Source organism: Bos mutus, chromosome 9 (assembly GCF_027580195.1).
Source record: "Bos mutus isolate GX-2022 chromosome 9, NWIPB_WYAK_1.1, whole genome shotgun sequence".
NCBI lineage: Eukaryota > Metazoa > Chordata > Mammalia > Artiodactyla > Bovidae > Bos > Bos mutus.
In genome coordinates this window covers 24,254,190-24,277,322 of record NC_091625.1, presented here as the reverse complement: position 1 = coordinate 24,277,322, position 23,133 = coordinate 24,254,190, and the positions used below count along the sequence as shown (strand labels likewise).

At 44.7% G+C, this 23,133-nt stretch overlaps 1 protein-coding gene and 1 pseudogene across 1 annotated transcript in view; one reads left to right on the top strand and one right to left on the bottom strand.

The window, feature by feature from the left end:
- LOC102265685 (lysosomal-associated transmembrane protein 4B pseudogene) overlaps nucleotides 1–16,355 on the bottom strand; it is a 69,894-nt pseudogene extending 53,539 nt beyond the window's left edge.
- Nucleotides 16,356–17,780: 1,425 nt separating this feature from the next.
- RSPO3 (R-spondin 3) overlaps nucleotides 17,781–23,133 on the top strand; it is a 94,061-nt gene continuing 88,708 nt past the window's right edge. The window contains exon 1 of the mRNA XM_005891941.3: nucleotides 17,781–18,369. Within this exon, the coding sequence (XP_005892003.1) occupies nucleotides 18,273–18,369 (97 nt within the window). The 5' untranslated portion in view covers nucleotides 17,781–18,272. The remainder of the gene's footprint in view (nucleotides 18,370–23,133) is intronic.

The following is a 23,133-nucleotide window of genomic DNA, read 5'->3' as shown; positions in this document are numbered from 1 at the left end:
CCAATGACTCTTGATTAAGATAAGGGGATGCAAACTGATTTGAGCCCCACCCACCTCCACCTCTGCTTCAGTTCAGTTCAGCTCAGTTCAGTCGCTCAGTCCTGTCCGACTCTTTGTGACCCCATGGACTGCAGAACGCCAGGTTTTCCGGTCCATCACTAACTCCCGGAGTTTACGCAAACTCATGTCCATTGAGTAGGTGATGCCATCCAACGATCTCATCCTCTGTTGTCCCCTTCTCCTCCTGCCTTCAATCTTTCCCAGCATCAGGGTCTTTTCCAATGAGTCAGCTCTTCGCATCAGATGGCCAAAGTATTGAAATTTCAGCTTCAGCATCAGTCCTTCCAATGAATATTCAGGACTGATCTCCTTTAGGATGGACTGGTTGGATCTCTTTGCAGTCCAAGAGACTCTCAATGGTCTTCTCCAACATCACAGTTCAAAAGCATCAGTTCTTCAGTGCTCAGCTTTCTTTATAGTCCAACTCTCACATCCATACATGACTACTGGAAAAACCATAGCTTTGACTAGATGGACATTTGTTGGCAAAGTAATATCTCTGGTTTATAATAGGCTGTTTAGGTTGGTCATAGCTTTTCTTCCAAGGAGCACACGTCTTTTAATTTCATGGCTGTAGTCACCATCTGCAGTGATTTTGGAGCCCAAGAAAATAAAGCCTCTCACTGTTTCCATTGTTTCCCCATCTATTTGCCATAAAGTGATGGGACTGGATGTCATGATCTTAGTTTTCTGAATGTTGAGTTTTAAGACAGCTTTTTCACTCTCCTCTTTCACTTTCATCAAAAGGCTCTTTAGTTCTTGTTCACTTTCTGCCATAAGGGTGGGGTCACCTGCATATCTGAGGTTATTGATATTTCTCCCGGCAATCTTGATTCCAGCTTGTCCTTCATCCAGCCCAACATGTCACATGACGTACTTTGCATATAAGTTAAATAAGCAAGGTGACAGTATATAGCCTTGACTGACTTCCCCAATTTGGAACCAGTCTGTTGTCCCATGTACAGTACTAACTGTTGCTTCTTGACATGCATACAGATTTCTCAGGAGGCAGGTCAAGTGGTCTGGTATTCCCAACTCTTGAAGAATTTTCCACAGTTTATTGTGATCCACACAGTTAAAGGCTTTGGCATAGTCAATAAAGCAAATGTGAAAGAAAGTGAAGTCGCTCAGTCGTGTCCGACTCTTTGCGACCCCATGGACTGTAGCCCACCAGGCTCCTCAGTCCATGGAATTTTCCAGGCAAGAGTACTGGAGTAGGTTGCCATTTTCTTCTCCAGGGGATCTTCCCAACCCAGGGATCGAACCCAGGTCTCCCGCACTGCAGGCAGATGCTTTACCGTCTGAGCCACAGCAAAAGTAGATGTATTTCTGGAACTCTTTTGCTTTTTCTATGATTCAACAGATGTTGGCAATTTGATCTCTGGCTCCTCTGCCTTTTCTAAATCCAGCTTGAACATCTGGAAGTTCATGGTTCACGTACTGCTGAAGCCTGGCTCAGAGAATTTTGAGCATTACTTTGCTAGCATGTGAGATGAGTGCAATTGTGTGGTAGTTTGAACATTCTTTGGCATTGCCTTTCTTTGGGATTGGAATGAAAATTGACCTTTTCTAGTCCTGTGGTCACCGCTGAGTTTTCCAAATTTGCTGGCATATTGAATGCAGCACTTTCACAGCATCATCTTTTAGGATTTGAAATAGTTCAACTGGAACTCCATCACCTCCACTAGCTTTGTTCGTAGTGATGCTTCCTAAGGCCCACTTGACTTCACATTCCAGGATGTCTGGCTCTAGATGAGTGATCACACCATCATGATTATCTGGGTCATGAAGATTTTTTTTGTATACCTCTGCTTAGACCCTATAAGATACTTTGAAACACATATCTTATCCTATATTCTCTCTTTCCCATGTTTACCTCCCTGCTTTGTGGGTCTGTCTTGTCATCTGGTAAAAGGATGTAGGGGCACTGACTAGAAGAAGGGCAATGCCAAAGAATGCTTGAACTACCACACAACTGCACTCATTTCACATGCTAGCAAGATTACGCTCAAAATCCTTCAAGCTAAGCTTCAGCAGTACATGAAACAAGAACTTACAGATGTAGCAGCTAGGTTTCGAAAAGGCAGAGGAACCAGAGATCAAATTGCCAACATTTGTTGGATCCTGGAGAAAGCAAGGGAATTCCAGAAAAAACCTACTTGTGCTTTATTGACTACATAAAAGTCTTTGACTGTGTGGATCACAAAAAAACTTCAGAAAATTCTTAAAGAGATAGGAATACCAGATCACCTTACCTGTCTCCAGTCAGTTGTTCCATATCTGGTTCTAACTGTATATGAGTCAAGAAGCAACAGTTAGAACTGGACGTGGAACAACTAACTGGTTCCAAATTGGGAAAGGAGTACAACAAAGCTGTATATTGTTACCCAGCTTGTTTAACTTCTATGCAGAATACATCATGCGAAATGTTGGGCTGGATGAAGCACAAGCTGGAATCAAGATTGCCAAGAGAAATATCAACAGCCTCAGATATGCAGATGATATCACTCTAATGGCAGAAAGTGAAGAGGAACTGAAGAACCTCTTGATGACAGTGAAAGAGGAGGGTGAAAAAGCTGGCTTACAACTAAACATTCAAAAAACTAAGATCATGGCAGCCGGTCCCATCACTCCATGGCAAATAGAAGGAGAAAAAGTGGAAGCAGTGACAGATCTTATTTTCTTGGGCTCCAAAATAACTGTGGATGTGACTGCAGCCATGAAATTAAAAGACTCTTGCTCCTTGGAAGAAAAGCTAGACAAACCTAGACAGCATATTAAAAAGCAGAGACATTACTTTGCTGACAAAGTTCTTTATAGTCAAGGCTGTGGTTTTTCCAGTAGTCATGTACAGATGTGAGAGTTGACCATAAAGAAGGCTGAGTGCAGAAGAACTGAATTGTGCTTTTGAATTGTGGTGCTGGAGAGGACTCTTGAGGATTCCTTGGACTGCAAGGAGATCAAACCAGTCAATCCTAAAGGAAATCAACTTTGAATATTCACTGGAAAGACTGATGCTGAAGCTTCAATACTTCGGCCACCTGCTGTGATGAGCCGACTCATTGGAAAAGACCCTGACACTGGGCAAGATTGAAGGCAAAAGAACAGGGGAGCAGTGGATGAGATGGTTAGATAGCATCACCGACTCAATGGACATGAATTTGAGCAAAGTTCGAGAGATAGTGACAGAAGTGCCTGGTGTACTGCAGTCCATGGGGTCACAAAGAGCTGGACATGACTTAGCAACTGAAAGAAGCACTGACTAGAACCTCCCGGGAAATGTTTCAATCATACAGATGCCTAGTCACCAGAGATTCTGATTTAACTATGTTGAAATAGAGCTCACTAATTAGTACTTTGAAAGTGTGTTAGTTGCTCAGTCATTTCTGACTCTTGGTGACCCCAGAGACTGTAGCTTGCTAGGCTCCTCTGACCATGGATTCTTCTGGCAAGAATACTTGAGTGTGTTGACATTCCCTCCTCCAGGAGATCTTCCCAATGCAGGGATAGAACTCAGGTTTCCTGGATTGCAGGCTGATTCTTTACTATCTGAGCTACCAGGGAAGTACCTTGAAAAGCTCCCTTAAATGACTATATTGGGAAGCAGCTTCTTAACCCTGAATGTGCATGCAAATCACCTAGGAAAATGGTTGAACTGATTCAGTAGACTGCTTCAGCAGATCTCAGGTGGGGCCTGAGATTTGGCATTTCTAATAAGGTGGACTCTGGGGTGCTGCTCTGTGGACCACGTATGAGCAGAAAGGCCTATTAAATTGACATCTTTGGGAACAGAGTGAGAGCTAGAGCTAGGGCTTAGTCACCGCCTCTCCTTCCCTTCTCCCTCTCCCCTACACACATCACTTATATATTTTAGATTCCAGTGGTGGGTAAGACTAATAGCATGGAGGGGAAGATTGAGAATAACCTGCCTCCATGGAAAAACAATTAGGTGAACGAATGTGACAACATGCCAGAGCGCTTTACATGGTTAGTGGAACTGAGCTCTCAGGAATTGCTGCTGAAAGGGAACCTGAGCATTCTGAAGGAGCGGGTGCACAGACTGGGACATTCAGTTAGTCTTAAAGGAGAGAGAGAAAAATTCAAGCCCAAGTGTTTCCTTTGAACAGTGAGAACGTCAGCACCTGAACTACCCTCTCCCTATATCTTCATCAGGTTTGCTTCAAAATCTGGCTTAACACCCAAATCTTCAAACACTGACACGTTGACTGACTGACCTAGTGTTTCTCATTTCTCTGTAGTCCAAAGAGTAACCTTTTTCTAGGGATAAGAATATATCAAGAGCATAAGATTTTCATGGTTCTTATATTTCTTTATGTCTTCTTCATAACTAAATTATGAGTTCCTGTGGACCTATGTCCATCATTTCTTTGGTATAATTTTCACAAGAGTAATAAATTCATGTTTATTGCTCACATGGCAGACACAGTATTCTCACTAATCAGCAGTGGGAAAGCAGAATCCAAGTGACTTTTTTATACATGAACTAATTTGAAAATAAATGACAATTTCATCAGTACAAGTATAGGGTAATACATGGAATAAATACATGGCCTTATTTAACTGTGGAAGTTATACTTTTTTTTTTCCTTAAGTGCAACTGAAAAAACAGGGCCACTTGTATAGCAAATTCATATTGGAATCCTATATTATAAAAACAAATATGGGCCTCAGGAAAATAAAAACAGAAATATTAGATCTCCCTTCTATTATATTCGGAATTCATCTGACCCTAGATTTTGCAAAAACAAGTAAATGAAAGTCTGTGAGGAATTATTCAAAGAATCAGAATTAAAGTGTTAAACCCAAGGAAATTGGTAAATTCGTACTATTTTCTGTATGAAGAGTTCTTCCTTTGAAAGTGGTAATGAGGATCAATACAATTTCCAAAGAAGGTAGTAAAGGAGTGTTGGATAAATGGGAGTACACAAAAAAATGAACTAGTTAATGAATGCGCTGTTCTGACCCTATTGATGTGAAACAAAAAAATACAAATTTCTAAAATAGTGATGAACACTGAATGCTAAATGAAACTACATGCAGAATCTTGGTGTGGTCAAAAATATCCTAAAAATGAGAGGGATTGGGCTTTAGTCTCAGCTTTGCCAGTGTGATTTTGGGCAGGTCATCTAATCTTTCAGGTCTCAGTTTCCTCATCTATAAAACTAAATAATATACACTAGGTGATCTCTAGGAGCACTTCCAGTTCTAGAACTCCATGAATTTTGCAAGTCAAATTAAACTGAAACTTACATTAAGAACTGGAAGTTTTACCAGCTTCTGGGCAGTTTTTGGTTTGTTTTTGAAATTGCAATTCAGGACAGAAACCTTATGCTGGCATAAGTGGCATTAGTGTTAGTCGCTCAGTCGTATCCGACTCTTTGCGACCCCATGGACCGCAGCCCTCCAGGCTCCCCTATCCATGGGATTTTCAAGGCAAGAATTCTTGAGTGGGTTGAATTCCTCCTCCAGGGGATCATCCCACCCAGGGATCTAATTTACCTCTCTTTTGTCTCCTACACTAGGAGGTGGATTCTTTATCACTAGCACCAGCTGGGAAGCCCATAAGCTGCATTAGAGTGAAATAAAATTTGTTCTGTACTTTTTTAAGCTTGCAAAGAAGACTGGAAATCCCTCCCGCCAAGGTGTTTAACAGCAGTGCAGTCTCAGGGATTCCTTAAGCATTCTGCCTCAGGTTCTGGTGCCAACAGGTTTCCCTATTGTATTCCAGCTCTAAAGGCAGTCATAGCATGCTGCCCTGCATACACAATAATCCTGAAGCCCCTTAGGGCTTGGTGTTCCAAAGTGCCACAATCACAGTGAATGAGTGCACTTCAGAGGGCGGGAGTTGGAGCATCAGAGTGAAATATTTGCCAATATGAAAAATTAGAGTAACTACCACTCCCTTCAAATTCTCTAAAACGTGTATATAGCAAACATATCCTACTTCAGGGAATCAGCTATACAATCTTTCAGTTAATTTTGCCCATTATCAGTAAGAAACTATTGAATCTTACCTTGTAAATGATCCATTATTATTATTTTTATGGAAATTGCCTATTTTAATTCTCTAATTTATTCTCCTTCTGCACACTTATTTTCATTCACATATGCTAGGACCTATGTTGACTGAAGGAATAAAAATCTGACTTTAGGGAAATCTTAGTAGCCCACTAACTACAAAGTTTTGTTTCTCTTTCCTGCTGCATGTCCAACACAGCCATCAATAGGTAGAGAGTAAGAGGGCTGGCCACCATAGTCCCCCAGGGACCTAGTCTGATGAAGGCTTCATTTTGTCAAAATTATTTTTAGGACAATCCATTGTGAAGACCTACAAGACCTTTTAGAACTAACACCCAAAAAAGATGTCCTTTTCATTATAGGGGACTGGAATGCAAAAGTAGGAAGTCAAGAAACACCGGGAGTAACAGGCAAATTTGGTCTTGGAATACGGAATGAAGCAGGGCAAAGACTAATAGAGTTTTGCCAAGAAAATGCACTGGTCATAACAAACACCCTCTTCCAACAACACAAGAGAAGACTCTATACACGGACATCACCGTGTCATGATGTCACGGTCATGGTCAACACCGAAATCAGATTGATTATATTCTTTGCAGCCAAAGATGGAGAAGCTCTATACAGTCAGCAAAAACAAGACCAGGAGCTGACTGTGGCTCAGACCATGAACTCCTTATTGCCAAATTCAGACTTAAATTGAAGAAAGTAGGGAAAACCACTAGACCATTCAGGTATGACCTAAATCAAATCCCTTATGATTGATTATACAGTGGAAGTGAGAAATAGATTTAAGGGACTAGATCTGATAGATAGAGTGCCTGATGAACTATGGAATGAGGTTCGTGACATTGTACAGGAGACAGGGATCAAGACCATTCCCATAGAAAAGAAATGCAAAAAAGCAAAATGGCTGTCTGGGGAGGCCTTACAAATAGCTGTGAAAAGAAGAGAAGCGAAAAGCAAAGGAGAAAAGGAAAGATATAAGCATCTGAATGCAGAGTTCCAAAGAATAGCAAGAAGAGATAAGAAAGCCTTCTTCAGTGATCAGTGCAAAGAAATAGAGGAAAACAACCGAATGGGAAAGACTAGGGATATCTTCAAGAAAATCAGAGATACCAAAGGAACATTTCATGCAAAGATGAGCTCAATAAAGGACAGAAATGGTATGGACCTAACAGAAGCAGAAGATATTAAGAATAGATGGCAAGAATACACAGAAAAACTTTACAAAAAAGATCTTCACGAACCAGATAATCACGATGGTGTGATCACTGACCTAGAGCCAGACATCCTGGAATGTGAAGTCAAGTGGGCCTTAGAAAGCATCACTACGAACAAAGCTAGTGGAGGTGATGGAGTTCCAGTTGAACTATTTCAAATCCTGAAAGATGATGCTGTGAAAGTGTTGCACTCAATATGCCAGCAAATTTGGAAAACTCAGCAGTGGCCACAGGACTGGAAAAGGTCAGTTTTCATTCCAATCCCAAAGAAAGGCAATGCCAAAGAATGCTCAAGCTACCACACAAGTGCACTCATCTCACACGCTAGTAAAGTAATGCTCAAAATTCTCCAAGCCAGGCTTCAGCAATCTGTGAACCGTGAACTTCCTGATGTTCAAGCTGGTTTTAGAAAAGGCAGAGGAATCAGAGATCAAATTGCCAACATCTGCTGGATCATAGAAAAAGCAAGAGAGTTCCAAAAAAACATCTATTTCTGCTTTATTGACTATGCCAAAGCCTTTGACTGTGTGGATCACAATAAACTGTGGACAATTCTGAAAGAGATGGGAATACCAGAACACCTGATCTGCCTCTTGAGAAACCTATATGTAGGTCAGGAAGCAACAGTTAGAACTGGACATGGAACAACAGACTGGTTCCAAATAAGAAAAGGAGTTCGTCAAGGCTGTATATTGTCACCCTGTTTATTTAACTTATATGCAGAGTACATCATGAGAAATGCTGGACTGGAAGAAACACAAGCTGGAATCAAGATTGCCGGGAGAAATATCAATAACCTCAGATGTGCAGATGACACCACCCTTATGGCAGAAAGTGAAGAGGAACTCAAAAGCCTCTTGATGAAAGTGAAAGTGGAGAGTGAAAAAGTTGGCTTAAAGCTCAACATTCAGAAAACGAAGATCATGGCATCCGGTCCCACCACTTCATGGGAAATAGATGGGGAAACAGTGGAAACAGTGTCAGACTTTATTTTTCTGGGCTCCAAAATCACTACAGATGGTGACTGCAGTTATGAAATTAAAAGATGCTTACTCCTTGGAAGGAAAGTTATGACCAACCTAGATAGCATATTCAAAAACAGAGACAACTTTGTTACTTTGCCAACAAAGGTCCGTCTGGTCAAGGCTATGGTTTTTCCAGTGGTCATGTATGGATGTGACAGTTGGACTGTGAAGAAGGCTGAGCACTGAAGAATTGATGCTTTTGAACTGTGGTGTTGGAGAAGACTCTTGAGAGTCCCTTGGACTGCAAGGAGATCCAACCACTCCATTCTGAAGGAGATCAGCCCTGGGATTTCTTTGGAAGGAATGATGCTAAAGCTGAAACTCCAGTACTTTGGCCACCTCATGCAAAGAGTTGACTCATTGGAAAAGACTCTGATGCTGGGAGGGATTGGGGTCAGGAGGAGAAGGGGAGGACAGAGGATGAGATGGCTGGATGGCATCTCTGACTCGATGGACGTGAGTCTGAGTGAACTCCGGGAGTTGGTGATGGACAGGGAGGCCTGGCGTGCTGCGATTCATGGGGTCGCAGAGAGTCGGACACAACTGAGCGACTGATCTGATCTCTGATTGTTTAATCTTTGACACAATCTTCTCCTATGGTAAGGGAATTGCAAGAAGGTGTCTAACTTAAATTTTCATTAATGCTTCATTTGCTCACCTCCAGAAAACTAAGTTCATCCTTGAAACAGTCACATCTCCCCTCTGCTGCTTTTTCTTGCAGCTTCTGTTTCTGTCCTTATTTTTCAACCTCCCATAGTCACTGAGCATCCTTATTAGACACGTCTCCCACACACTCACATTTCATAATGCCCTGCACACGCTGATCTTCCCTTGCCACATGTCAGAGATCTGTTAAGAAAAAACAACCTAATTAAAATAGTTCACCTGTTCTTAACTTTCTTGGGGGTATGTGCATTTAAACTTAATTTTTAATTATGATGATTTCAAGTAGTATACATAATGTTGTGAACAATTTCAGCAATGGGATTAAACAGGTGAAAAAAATATATAGTCATGAGCGCATATAAAGGCAAAGGTAAAGCAAGCTGTATATACTAATATAATTACTTGAGGGAGACATCCTCAGGTTATTACTTATCTATTAGAAGCTGAGCTGGCATCAAATTTCTAACTACTATACCACATGTCTTTAACAAAAACATGAAAGACACCATATTTTACATATATTATGATGCTACTAAAAATATTAATTCTTATGACCACAGATGATGAAAATTCACCGTAAAGTCAGGCAAAATCACTGTGCCATTCTTAAGTCAGAGAATCAATGAATACTGAGGGAGTAAAGATTGTGGCTTCACCTTATTAAATTCCTTATGTTCCGGTGCACGAAAATGAAAAGTCCATTTGTCAGTGTTGGTAGGCAAAAGAAAGGCTCTCAGGAAGAAGGCATTTAAACAGTAGTTCTTTTTAATGAAGAGCTCTCTATGCTGTATTCACAAATCTTAAGTCACACTTATCTTAGCCCATGAGACAAGAAAGAAAGGAAGGGAAATAACAGGCTCGAGTTACCTCCATATAGAGAAGCTCTTATGACTTCTCCCAAGACTACAATGCCCCAACAAGTTTTTCCTCCATGAGTTCCAAATGACAACAGCTCTCTACTTTTAGACTTAAGTCCAGAACTTTGTCCTACAAGTGTCCTGGAACTCTGTTGCTCTTGTTCAGTGGCTAGGTCGTGTCCAACTCTTTGCAACCCCATGGACTGCACCATGCCAGGCTTCCCTGCCCTCCACCAGCTCCCCCACCTGCCAAATGGGAAAAAGTCAAAAGCAGGCTAGCATCCACATGCCAGAACCACCAGCAAACCAGAAACTTTTCTATTCCTTATACAGGCTTTAAAATCCCTATATCTGGGGCATACCCCCCAGACCAATGTGAAATCAAAATATGTTTCTAGAAAGAAAGGCTTCTGTGAGGGAAGAGAAGAAGGAGACAGTGACAGAGCTAAGTCAATCCTTTATCACTAATGTGTGAATTAGACTTTGGTTTCAGAGTAGGGCGCTTCTAAAGCGGGGGAGGGTTAGATCAACCAGTGGATGAGACTCAGCAGGGGACGTTTGGGCAAGGTTGGGTGACCGAAACACTGTCTGAGAGAACATGTTGCAAAGAAATACTTGAATGTGTATGGAATGGTGGAACGTGGGGGTGGGGCAGGAGAATGAGAGCAGCCAGACACCAAGCAAGACTGACTTTCATTTTTTGTTGTTGTTGGTTATTAGAAATATATTCAAAATACTTATAAGAAACTGGAGAAACGAACTGTCATTTTTCTCACATGAGTGGAATCCACCCACAGTGCAGCTATAATAAACCGGTCAAATCATTAACCCACAAAGACCCCTGCATAGGTATCAGCCATTAACAACACTCCCACATAGTCAATACTGAGCCACATTGAATTGCTGGAAGAGGAGGCCTGATACCACTCCAGGGGTATGGCCTCCTCCCTAGCAAGCAGGCAGCCAACCTTGACCACCGACCTTCACACAGCAAAATAGAAGGAGAGCTTATCCCTCCACTCTGAGTTAGGGCCAGTCTAAGCAAGGGAAGGAATCCTTCCTTATCTGCATTAAGATTCACTATTAGTCCTTTAAATGTTGCCCATCTTAGACACAGAGCTTATCACACCCCACCTTCCCCCAAAGCATTGTTCCTCTTTCCTCTTCCCACAACACGGCACCAGCCTTATCACACAGCATTTATCTCCTGGAAGCTTTCATGGTGTATGTGGCTCTCTCCCTCACTAAGGGGCTTCCCGGTGGCTCAGTAGAAAAGAATCTGCCTGCAAAGCAGGGAACTGCAGGAGACAGTGGCTCAAGTTTGATCCCTGGGTCAGGAAGATCCCCTGGAGAAAGGAATGGCAACCCACTCCAGTACTCTTGCCTGGGAAATCCCATGGGCAGAGGAGCCTGGCAGGCTACAGTCCCTGGGGTCGCAAAGAGTCAGACACAACTGAAGCGACTTAGCACACACACTCCTTCAATGAGCGTTCTCTACTTGAGGGCAAGGTCCTAGTCTTCAGAGTTTTTGTATCTCTAGAGCCAAGCATGGTGCTTACCATATGTTCAGTGAATGCTGAAATAAGGGTGACCAGTTGACCAAAACCAGCTACCTAAATGTATTGGGTAACAATCAATGTAAATGAGAAGCAACAGGTAAATATATAGATGGAGAGAGATTGTTTTTGTTCTATTGTTTTGCTTTTTAATAGAGTTGCTCAGATGAGATATTTCCTTAAAGCTTTTGAACATGCCCTAATGTATCTCTCCATGCCATTTTATTTCTGTCATAAACCATCATATTGTTTCTAACCAGAATGCCAATACAACCTACACAGCCATCACTTCCACATTCTTGTCTTAAAGACCATGCATGAACCTCTGTCTCCTTGTCCAGCCTGGTGTCCTTCACAGGAGGCACCATCAACATACACTTGCGGAACAAATGAGTACCTGATTTACCTTTCCTGTGTAATCACCTTATTTCTGATGCCCAGTATAATTTTGTACATGAATTTCACTTTGCTCATTGCCATTCTGATTCTAGTTATTCACTCTGGTTTAACCCACAACTTTGCTCCAGAATCTGTTGTATGCCTGCTTGTTTACATCAGAAGCCTTCCTGGCTTGGAACCCTGCAACTTCCCCTATTATCTGCCCCTTTACCCATCTCAGTGTTAGTCAGAGTACATTCCTCTGGATAGGGCTGATGACATGGTAGAAAAAGCACTGACTAAGTCAGATGACCTAGTTTCCAGTCTCAGCTCTGACACTTATGTGTCACTTGGGGAGGGACCTTACAAGACTTTTTGAATAGGTGGTGTGTTTTTTTTGTTTGTTTGTTTCTTTTTTTAAAAGGATTATTTATTTGGCTGCATCGGGTCTTAGTCATGGCATGCAGGAACATTTAATCACATCAGGTGAACTCTTAGTTGCAGTATGTGGGATCTAGTTCCCTGACCAGGGATCGAGCCTGGGCCCCCTGCATTGGGAGCACAGAGTCTCAACCACCGGACCACCAGGGAAGTCTGGAACCCCACAAGAATTTTTGGAACATACTTTTACAAAAAGGACTATTTATGATAGCACAAAGTAAAGGGAAACAACAGGAGATGTTAAGGCACCCAGGAACTAGCCATTTTAACTCCTAGGTAAATAAGCAGGGAGAGTCAATGGTGTTATTGAAACCTGGTTAAGAACTAGAGCCATAGAAATGGGGCTGCTTGACAGAGCTGTGGCCACCCCCATGGATACAGCCACTTCTAGAATGATGCTGAAGCTGAGAAGGAGCAGAATCACTCTTTCCTCCCATATTCTGATCTCCTCCTGGTGGTCCCATTGACCGAACTGAATCAGGAACCAGAGGAAGAAAGTTCTGGTGGCTAGTCCATAGAAATCAACAACTTGGGGGTCAGGGAGAGCAGAGAACATAGCTCTTGAGGGTGACATAACCAAAGAGTGTCTATATACGTTTAGGCAAACAATTTTATCTTTCTGACTTTATGTTGTCTCATCTATGAAATCATGTGCTTTGAGGCTGTTTTGAGATAACACATTCAAGAGCAGTTGTTAACATGTTAACACATGCAAAAAAAGTTGTTCATTTAAATTATCATGTAGCCTTGCCCACGACATCTTATAGGATTTGAATGTCATTGACGGTAATCCTTCCACCTAAATCTGTGACCACTGCCACTCAAGCTTCACCGTTAACTTCCTGGAGCATTTCCTGGGACAAACGAGACATGGATATCAGTCCTCATCCAAAGACAGGAGTAGGAAAAAGAAAGGAATAACACAGAATAAAAGGAAAGGCCACACACTCAGTGAAATCCATGTGCCTTCCCCACTTACAATTCCTAAAAACAAAAAGAGATTGAGTAGTATCTCCATGAGGCACAGAAGTCCTTTTCCCTAATCTCTCTGGGCATGTGCCCAGAATCCAGGATTAAAATTTGTTCCTCTTTGTCCCCAAGTCTAGAGACATCTAGACAGATGAAACTAGTCCTGGATCTGACTTGCCAGGCCAGTCATCTAGGATTCTTGTAAGAGCTTAGGCATTTCCAGAAAATCAACACATTTACAGGCAGATTTCTAAATCTGGACCTATTCAGTTAAACATAATTCTGTGAGTGAAAGCTGTGATGTCACATAACTAGAAATAGCGTTGACATTTGCAATTACAAGCATGTCTTTCTTTTCTGGATATATTGCCATTATTTTCAGAGCTAAAAGGGACTCTGCAGATGATTGGATTCCCTCATTTTTCAGATAAAGAAACCTGAAACACAATCACAAATTCAGAACAAGGACTCACCTTGATCCCTAGATTTCTTGCCCTTCTTATCACAACACACAGCCTCTTTCTATTAATACTCTGTAGTCAAACAAAATTTTCTGAGGTAGTAAATAATTTATATTAAGTACTACCAGACATTCACTATTTAAATGAGCTCAGTAATCAACTGACTTGTGAAAGGTTTTTAAAAACAGGCACACCAGACAGTGAGTGTGCGCTCAATTGTGTCTGAGTCTTTGTGGCCCCAGGGGACTGTAGCCCACCAGCCTCCACTGTCCATGGAATTTTCCAGGCAAGAATACTGGAGGAGCATTGCCATTTCCTACTCCAGGGGATCTTTCTGACCCAGGGGTCGAACTGGAATCTCTCATATCTCCTGCATTGGCAGGCAGGTTCTTTACCACTGTGCCACCTGGGAAGCCCTTACACCAGATGGTGCTCACCACAACTTTCTAAGTGTCCCATAACTTCATCTGGGAGGAAGAACATTCTTTCTCATTGACAGAAAGTAATGCATCATGGGTCTTGATTTTCTCATGTTCTTAATGCTATATAACGATTTAATCATTTTTTAAAATGCTATAATAATTCTGTCTCCTCTGTTACTCTCTCTAAAAATAGTCATTTCCTTCATCTACTCATTTCAATAGCTTTTAAATACTGCTGTCTGCTCTCTGTTTCAGGAGTGACTTCCAGCTGCATCAGTTACACAGACCCCACCCGCAGTACCCTGCTTGACTTAACTCACTCAGATGCCTCCAGATCTGAGTAACTGGAGAGCTGAGCGTTTTCAGGGTCTGCATGTTAGCTTTGTGGTATAATGACTGATGTCAGCCCAAACTTTGCCAAACATCTCTCATCACTACCAGTGATGTCCCATTCCAAACTCTTGGGCTTGCTCTCTCTTTCTGCAGCACGCCTCCACCACCACCGCCGCTCCCACCCCCTTCACATATTTGCAGTATGGATTCAACAATATGACAATCATTTTCTTTCCTTAAAGTGCCACTGCTGCAAGGGACAAAAATAAAGTGTTACTGTTGTCACTGCCTGGTGGGGGAAGTAAAGAAAGGAGAGATGAGAAATTGCAGTAACTAGTCTGGATGTGTTTAACCCTCTATCTTTGTCCAAAACTCTTCTGTCCTCACGGTCTGACTCAAACTCCTGGTTATCTAAACTCCCTGGAACTTTAATGTTTTCTGGAGAAAAACAGACAGCAAGCAAAAATTGACTTCTAGGCTAAGCCTATGGCTTTTAACTTGTTTTAGGCTTGGGCCCTAGAATCCATCAGCAGCCACATGCTTTTGTGAGCATCGTTTCCTTGATTTAAAAAAAAAAAAAAAAAAGGACTATGTTGCACAAAATAGGCCATGGCAAGCTTTCCATAAGCTGCAAGGACAGTGCAGGGGACGTAAGACTCAGCCAGGAAAGAAAATACGCGTTTAATAGTATGATAACATGGATCAGGAAAAAGTTATTCTAACACATAGTGTCAAGAGAGAAAGAATACACTAGCCATTTATTTAATGTTTTCCTTATGTTTCCTCAGAGCAGCTCCTTGACAAGCTTTTCCTGCCCACTGCATCCTTTCTGGGATGGCTCAGGAACCGTAGTTTCTCACTGTTTGTTTATTTACTGACAGGGCCATTCCTGCCCTCATCCAAATGAACGTATGTCTGCACAACACACAGTGAAAAGTAAATGTCTTTCTTTGTGTTTATTTCCCTGAACTTGTTCGCCAAATTGCTTTTTTACATCCCCTTTTTGCAACCTCACCCCATCCGGCTCAAGTATCTAAGATTAGAAAAGCCCTCTCTGGAGTCCTTTTCAAAGGGAGCCTCCCACAGCCTTTAAATCCCCACGTTTTATGGTGCAGATATTCAGGATCTGAGGCATTAAGAAGGAAAGCAAGGCTGGCCCAGAGGGGCACAGAAAACTAGAGTAGCTTCTTCCTTGGACAATCAGTATTGGAATTGTCCTGTTATCTGCAACTTTTCTGGTTCAAAGTAACAGACTCAGTCATTTGGAACAGGACATTATGCAACAGATTAAGGAAGGGAGTGTGTGTGTGTGATGTATAGAAAATACAGCTCCACCACAGAAAGAGAAATGTTGCAAATGCCAATCTTTAAAATAAGCCCCAAAGGATAATCTTGATGGGTTGTTTTCTGCAGAATAAAGAAGCTAAAGAAAACTATTTCTACCTTCAAAATCCCCATACAGGTATGCAAAGTAATAGATGATATTTAATTAAGGAATTCACAAGGAAAGGCAAGTCTCTCAGATTCTAATTTTTAGCACCTTCACAGCAGAGTTTATTTCATGTTTCCTTCCTATTGCTTCCAGGCCATTTCATCTCCTCACTTTGGGGATGAATAACAGCTACATCTTCATAGACACAAACAATTTGAATGAAGCATTGCAAGCTTGTAAAATGTGATGAATAGAAGCAATCACTTTTTTTTTTCCTCCTCTCATTCATCAACATATAAATTAAGGCAAACCAGTAAGAAAGATTACAAATGGATAAAAGAAGGGAAAAGACAGATCTTACTGTTTTTCTGCAAGGCTTTAGCTATTTTCTAAACCTGAATTTTTGAGCATACGCATTAGCAAGCTGTCTATGAATCAGGGACTTTTTCAAAGCCACCTCTAAGAAGCCTGGGGCTGTGTAAAGTTGTAAGGCCATAGAGCAGAACCCTGGAGACAGACACTCCGAGTAATACAGCACAGAGGACAAATTTACATTAAAATCACTTTGGGGGCTTGTGACTTTCAGTTTCTTCAGTAAGTACTGGAAGCTCTTCCGACTTGTGGTACTGGAGAAAAGAGATGGGAAGCTACCACTGAGTAATAACAGCCTGGGTGTACCCTGCTCTGAAGGGCCAGCCCTCAACTTTCCCACCTCGGACGGAGGTGGGGCGTAGGAGGGGGGCGAAGGTTCGGGAGAACAACGAACCTTATTTTCCACTGCCAAGGACCCCCTACTTGCACTGGGAACAGGGATAGCGGACCTTCTCCTCCTCCCCCAGCCCAAACCGGGAAAAAGCTTTCCCAAGATCATTCCCAATCCCCCAGATGAGAAATCAAATTGCACACGAGATCTTCTCGAGAAGATTGAGAGAGAGAGAGAGAACGGCTCAGAGCGAGGGCGAGCTGACTGTGGAGGGAACTGCCCGAGGGGAGGAGGAATCTTCCAGAGCCCCGGCAGAGACTCCCTTTAGGAGAAAGTCGCAGCACAGTTGAACTTCCAAACTGTGTGAGGGCACACACCTCTGAGTCCGACCCGCGTCGGGCAGGTAACGAGCGGTCCGGCTGACCGCCAGTGTCCACCGAAATTCCTCCGGACCACCCGCCCTGCGCCGGACCAACTGCAGCGACTTTTATTGAAAAGAAAGAAAGGAAAGGAGAGAAGCAACAGAGGAGGGGCTCGAGAAGACGGGGAAGGAGTCCGTAGCCAGAAACCCTCCAGCGATCTGCCCCGGAGGGCGAGGAGCGAGCTGCCGTGGGGCCGGGGTTGCGCGCGGGCTCCGGGAGCCGAGGCGCTAGGGAGCCGGGACGCTCGGCCCCCGGGAGGAGCGGAGCGCGCCCGGCCTCTGGCGGCGGAGACCCGCCCAACTCGGGAGTCGGCCCCGGGGGGCGGGGCGGGGAACGGGGGCGAGGGACGGGGTGGTCTCGCGGCCGCGGGACCTTCCACCTCCACACTCGCAGCCGGAGCGCGCCCACCTCTCCCGGCGAGAGCCGCCCTTCGGAGGGGTTCCACTGCGCTCGCAGTGCCTCCTCGGCTCCCCCCGCCCCGGGCTCGCGTTCTCCCGCCTTCTTCGCCGCGTCCAGAGATGCTCCGCCGCAGACCCGAGACCCCTTAGGCGCCTCTTCCCGTCCCTCTGCCAAATCGCGACGCCTGTACTTTTCCAGCTCCCTCTTTCACTCTTGAAATTGAAAGTTATTGAGGTCGCTCGGGGTTGTTGCTCCAGCAGTTTCCTTCCCCGCCCCCAAGCTCCCCCCGCCCCCCGCGGCCGTCCCCCTCCCCCTCCCTCGCCCTGTCCCTCCCTCGCGGCCTCCCTTCTTCCCTCCCTCCACCAGTGGAGCCGCTCCTGCTTGCGAACGGCAGAAGCAGCTCGGGGTCTCTCCGCCGCCCCTTGGCCATGGCCGCGGTGCCCACGGCGCCCGCTCCCCTCCGCTCCCGGGACCCCCGCCGCTGCCTCCGCCACCTCTAAAGCCCCAGGGGCCGCCACCGTCGCCACCGCCCGCCCGGATCCCGCGCAGCCGCGGCGCACCATGCTACCTGCGGCCACCCTGGCGAGGCCGCTCGCTGCTTCTGGAACCCTCACTCGCGGCATTGACAGCCACCGCACGGGAGCCCCCGCAGCTCAGGGCTCGGACAGTTTGAAAGTACAATAGTTGGTTTCCCTGACCACCCGACCCCGCTGCGTTTGCCATCCCGGCTCGCCTGTCGGATCTGAGTGGAGAAGTTGTCCGCAGCTGGGGTTAGCGCTTGCTCTCTCCATACGCCTAACACCTACGTGTATTTCTGAAACAGTCAATCTTAATTAACAATCAAAAGAAAAAAAAAGGAGCAAAGGAAGGGAAACATTATTGGGTTACTATGCACTTGCGACTGATTTCTTGGTTTTTTATCATTTTGAACTTTATGGAATACATCGGCAGCCAAAACGCCTCCCGGGGAAGGCGCCAGCGAAGAAGTAAGTGCAGGCTTTTTTACGCATTTGCTCCCTCCCGCCGCGTTCACCTGTCGGGTCGCTTTTCCTTAACTTGAGTCGGCTCACAGCGGCGGCAGTCCTCCCACCCAACACCCCACGCCTGGAGAGGAGGTAACAGTTGAGGCTCCTGTGTTTCACGCCTTCTTTTCGGCCGCTCCTCTCTTGCCCCGCATCTTCCTGGGTGCCATAGTCCGGCGGACCCGGCGCTCCTGTGCCTCCCGCGCCCCCATAACCGCAGGTTAGCGGAAAAGTTTGCTCCTTCTTTAAGACCAGCTCAGAGGATGTGTGCTTTCCCCCCAAGACTGGGACAGGAGCCTCCAGCCCCCAGGCGTCGCGGACGCCCGGCTAGCGGGATGCCCCTGACCCACTGAGTGCCCGCCGGGGGAGGCGCGGCCGCGGCACCCGCTCACCTTGCGTCGCCACCTCGCGTGGGGAGACCTCGCGGGGTCCTCCCTCGGCAAAGGGGTCGCGAAGAGCTCTGCCGCCCCTCGGGAAACCGAGAGCCAGCGCCTGCGCGGCCGCTACCCTCAGCCACGCGCGAGTGGAACGGTAGGGCGCGCCGGGCGCTCTGGGTTCGCTTGCCTACGCGCTGGCGGAGCCGCTCGGCGTACCCCTCCGGGGATCGCGAGAGATGCAGAGCCAGCCGCTGGGAGCCAAGGGTGCCAGGTTTCCAGTGACAATCTTGCCTGTCACCCAGGAGGGCTTTTACCGTCTCAGGCCCTTTCAAGTGGGTCCCCTGGGGGCAGACACATACCGAGGGTGGGGTCCCCCTAAAGACTCTGGCTCGCCTCCTCGCTTCCCCTTATCCTGACTCCAGTTACTCGGAAGGTTGGCTGGTGTAGCCTTCCTAGGACTGTGCCGTAGCTGGGATGAAACGGGTATCCCGAAGGGCACCCCCATCGCGGCTTGGTCTGTTTCAAGGTGGAGTCTTCCATAGATGAGGAGACAAACCCGAGAAAGGCACCTCTCCTTGCTGCCGGGAAGGCTGGCGCGCTGGGCGCTCTGGCTTCTGTGCAGAAGTGGGGAGTCCCTTCTTCGCAGATAGAGCCGGAGCGACCCGGGCTCCAGTGTAGGGAGCGCTGGCGGGGACCCGGAGGGAAAAAGCTTCCCGGGGCGCAGAGAACGATGCTATTGCCTTGACCAACTCAGTCCGCCGCCGCCCGGGAGTCAATGACGCTTGCCGGCGCCTGCTCCGGCGCGCAGAGCCAGCTCCCAGCGCTGGCCCGCGAAGCCCCTCGGGGTAAGCGTGGGTAACAGCGCAGAAGACACAGCATGGGCTTGTGTGAGATGGAGATTTAGTAATCGCTTCTCCGCCGCTATTTGTGCCCTGTCCCTGGACGTGAGGGTCCCCTGAAAGCCCCCTTTGTGCCGCTTGCCTAAAGCAGACAAGGTCTGATTCACCTGAAAATTGTCTTTAAAAAACATAGCTGAACCAAAGCGCCAGGGGCTCCTGCCCAGCCTCACTGCCTCTAGGATCGCGTAGCAAGGGGCAGGAGGGCCTAATCTAAACATGTCAGGGCATCCAATTTATTTTTCTTGGCCTCTGAATGGTTGTAGTCTTCAAAACTCTTCCACCTACCCTTCCACTCGAGCCTTGTGGCTGCCTCATGCGGCTGCCTCACAAAACAAATGGCTTGGGACTCGAGGCTTGCCCTGGTTCCTGGCAGTCCCCAGGTCACCTTTTTGCAAAGTCTGGCTCTAGGGCACTGAGTGTCTCCTGCAGGTCGATGGCGAGAAAGAGAGATGCTAGGCACAAGCGGAGCCTCCTGCCTTCCCATCCCATATTCCAGCCAGTACCCAACCCGGCGCCCGTGGCTCACACCCTCTTTCACGCTACCGAGGATCCCAGGGCCAGGAGCCCCACAATTGCAGGGGAAGGACAGGGTCTTGCATGTCTGTTAGAGTTGTCTCCGATTCCGGGGTGGGGGTTGGGGGAGGGCTGTTTGCGATGAAAGACACCGGCAAGAAAGCTGACCACCCATTGGTTCTCACTTCCCTGGTGAGGACAGCGGTGCAGGAAGCTGCCCAGTGGTGCTGCCGCAAGTCTTCTGGGAGCAGAGGGGGATGATGCACCTCTGGGCTTGGACTGGAGAGGATTTACAGAGTCTAAAGACGAGCTGCTTTTTGATCTGCCTTCATCGTCTCAAGGCCAAGTCAAAGGCGCCCTCTTGTTGTGCAGCGGGGATGAGAGACGGAGTGGGTGAAACTGTGTTGAAATTCCGAATGTAATGTGGGTGTGAGGCGGGAGAGAATTCCCCTAGCAGGGGATGCTCCTTGCTCCTTCACGCTTGAGTCTTGCCTTTGCTACTGGGGTTTGCTGGTGCAATTATGGGAGAGGGGCGACCCCTTGCGTTCTCTGAGGAGACAGATTCTCTTGGCAGGTGTAGCATGGGGCTTGTTCGTTTATTTTGAGAATGGGGAAGGGGTAAGAGGGTAAAGAGAGAGATTTGTTCAAAAATCCAGAAATTCTAGGTCAGATTGCATGTTCACATACTCATTGTTTGGGAAATCTCTGAGGGGAAGAGTTTTCTCAAATAGGGAATGCGAAAAAGTTGTTTAAATGAAAAATAAGGTAGTAGAGGTATTCTAGAAAGAAAGTCTTTCTTCTTTATTCTTCAAGAGACAATTAAAGTATTTAAGGGTATCCATTTTGTCCTTAGAGTTAAATAGCTTCACTATCCTAAACTTTAAAATCTTAACTAATGATAGAAAATTGAGGTGCAAGAAATATTTTTCAAAAATTTTAAAGCGGTTTTGGTGGAAAATGTTTTGGTGGAAAAGTTTCTTGCAAAAAAAAATTCATTTGCAGTGTTAAATATTATCAAGTATAAGGAGCCATGACTAATCCTGAGATAAAGGAGATAAAGCTATATCAGTAATCCTGGTTTCCCTCAGGCAACTGGTATACCATTTATCTCTACTTTGTTGCAAACTAGTTTCTTGTTTCCTTTTATAAAAGAAACAGCATTTTAAACAGGAGTTTGATACTTTAAAAAATACTTATTGGGTTATGGATAAGGATCTACCTGCAATGTAGGAGGTGTGGGTTCCAGCAGGGGTCAGGAAGGTCCCCTGAAGAAGGAAATGGCAACCCCACTCCAGTATTCTTGCCTGGAAAATCCCATAGACAGAGGAGTCCGGTGGGCTACAGTCCATAACGTGACAAGAGTCAGACACAACTTAGCAACTGAACCACCACCACCATGGCGTTATGGATGAAAAAATACCCAATAACTGTATTATCTACTTGGATTCATATACAGCTCCTAGAGTTGACTAAGTTGAATTTACTTAAGATAAACATGGAATGCAATCCTCATTCAACAGTCCTCAACCAGAAATGTTTTCAGAGGATGTTACATAAAGAATCCTTAATCCAGTTTTAAAATCATTTCCCACTCAGCCTTTGCTACTTGATAGAGTTAGCTTCTGAATTCTAGATTATCTGCTAATAAAAGTAAAGGTTGTGTTTGCCATAATAACCACAGTATCTTACAATTGCACCACACTTTAACTTGAGTTATTTGCTAGGGACCCTGTATAGCCACTTGAGGTATAGAGGCCAGTATTAATATACCCATTTTACAGGGAAAGAACCCAAGAAACAGAGGCTAAGTAATATATACAAAGCTGTAAAATACTGGATGGAACTTGTCTCCTGCTATTTATGCTATATGCTAATCCATGTCTGTGAGTAGATGTCAGGAGTATTAGATAATAAATCTGATTGTCTCCAAACCATCATTTATCCTGTGTTTGGAGAATAAGCTCTTATGGTTGACTGGACGTTTTTGAATTGTTCTTTCTAATGTATTATATATTAATGATTGGTGTCAAAGAGTTAAATACCTGATAGTTTGCTAAGTATAATATACTATTTGGTTATTAGGAAGACATTGTGGGTTCATATTATGCCAGAATGCTATTGTGAGAAACATCAGATGCCATTACGGTATCCTTTTTATTTGATGCCATCTATTAATTCATGTTTAATTGCTTGGGTTACAGACAGATCCAGGTTTTGACAAGCCATTGTATGCATCATAATTACCAAGCTCCCATTGTACAATCTATAAAATTTTTTAAAATATTTCATAAAGATGTTTGAAATAAAGGAGTAAGAACACAAGAGAAATTATTTTCATGGTGACAAACTGAAAAATGATGAATACAGTGGCCGCTGCTCATGATATCTTGGTTGTTGAGCCATTCTCTGAAATTATGATACACTCTTGATGATTATATAACTACCTGGGAAAACAGGTTAACTGTAAGACAGAAAAATCGTTCATTCTGCTATACATTTTGTAATATTAACTTTAATGAAAGTGTGTCTGGTTTGGATACTGACTACAGTGCATTTTTTCCACTTGTCTACTTTGTCGCAGTCTACCTTGTTTTTGAGAGAAACACTGTTTAATGGATGGAGATACGAGTAAAATTTGCTAGAGAAAACATATTCTGCAACATATCATATGATATCTTCATGAATCAAAGCCCCAAATTCAGGCTCTTAAGTAAGCAGTGATGGCAACATCTAAATATAAGCAAAGATCTATTTTTGTGAATTCTAATTTAATCATTATTACACTATCAAAATTGTTTCTTAAAATATCTCTTTGTCATACTATTTTAACCCTTTATCACTTCAGTAGAATGATTTTACTAAGAGCATTAAGAATGATAGTTTTGTCTTTTTAGTCCCAAGTTATTCTATGTAAAGTCATTGACAGTATAGTAGGCATA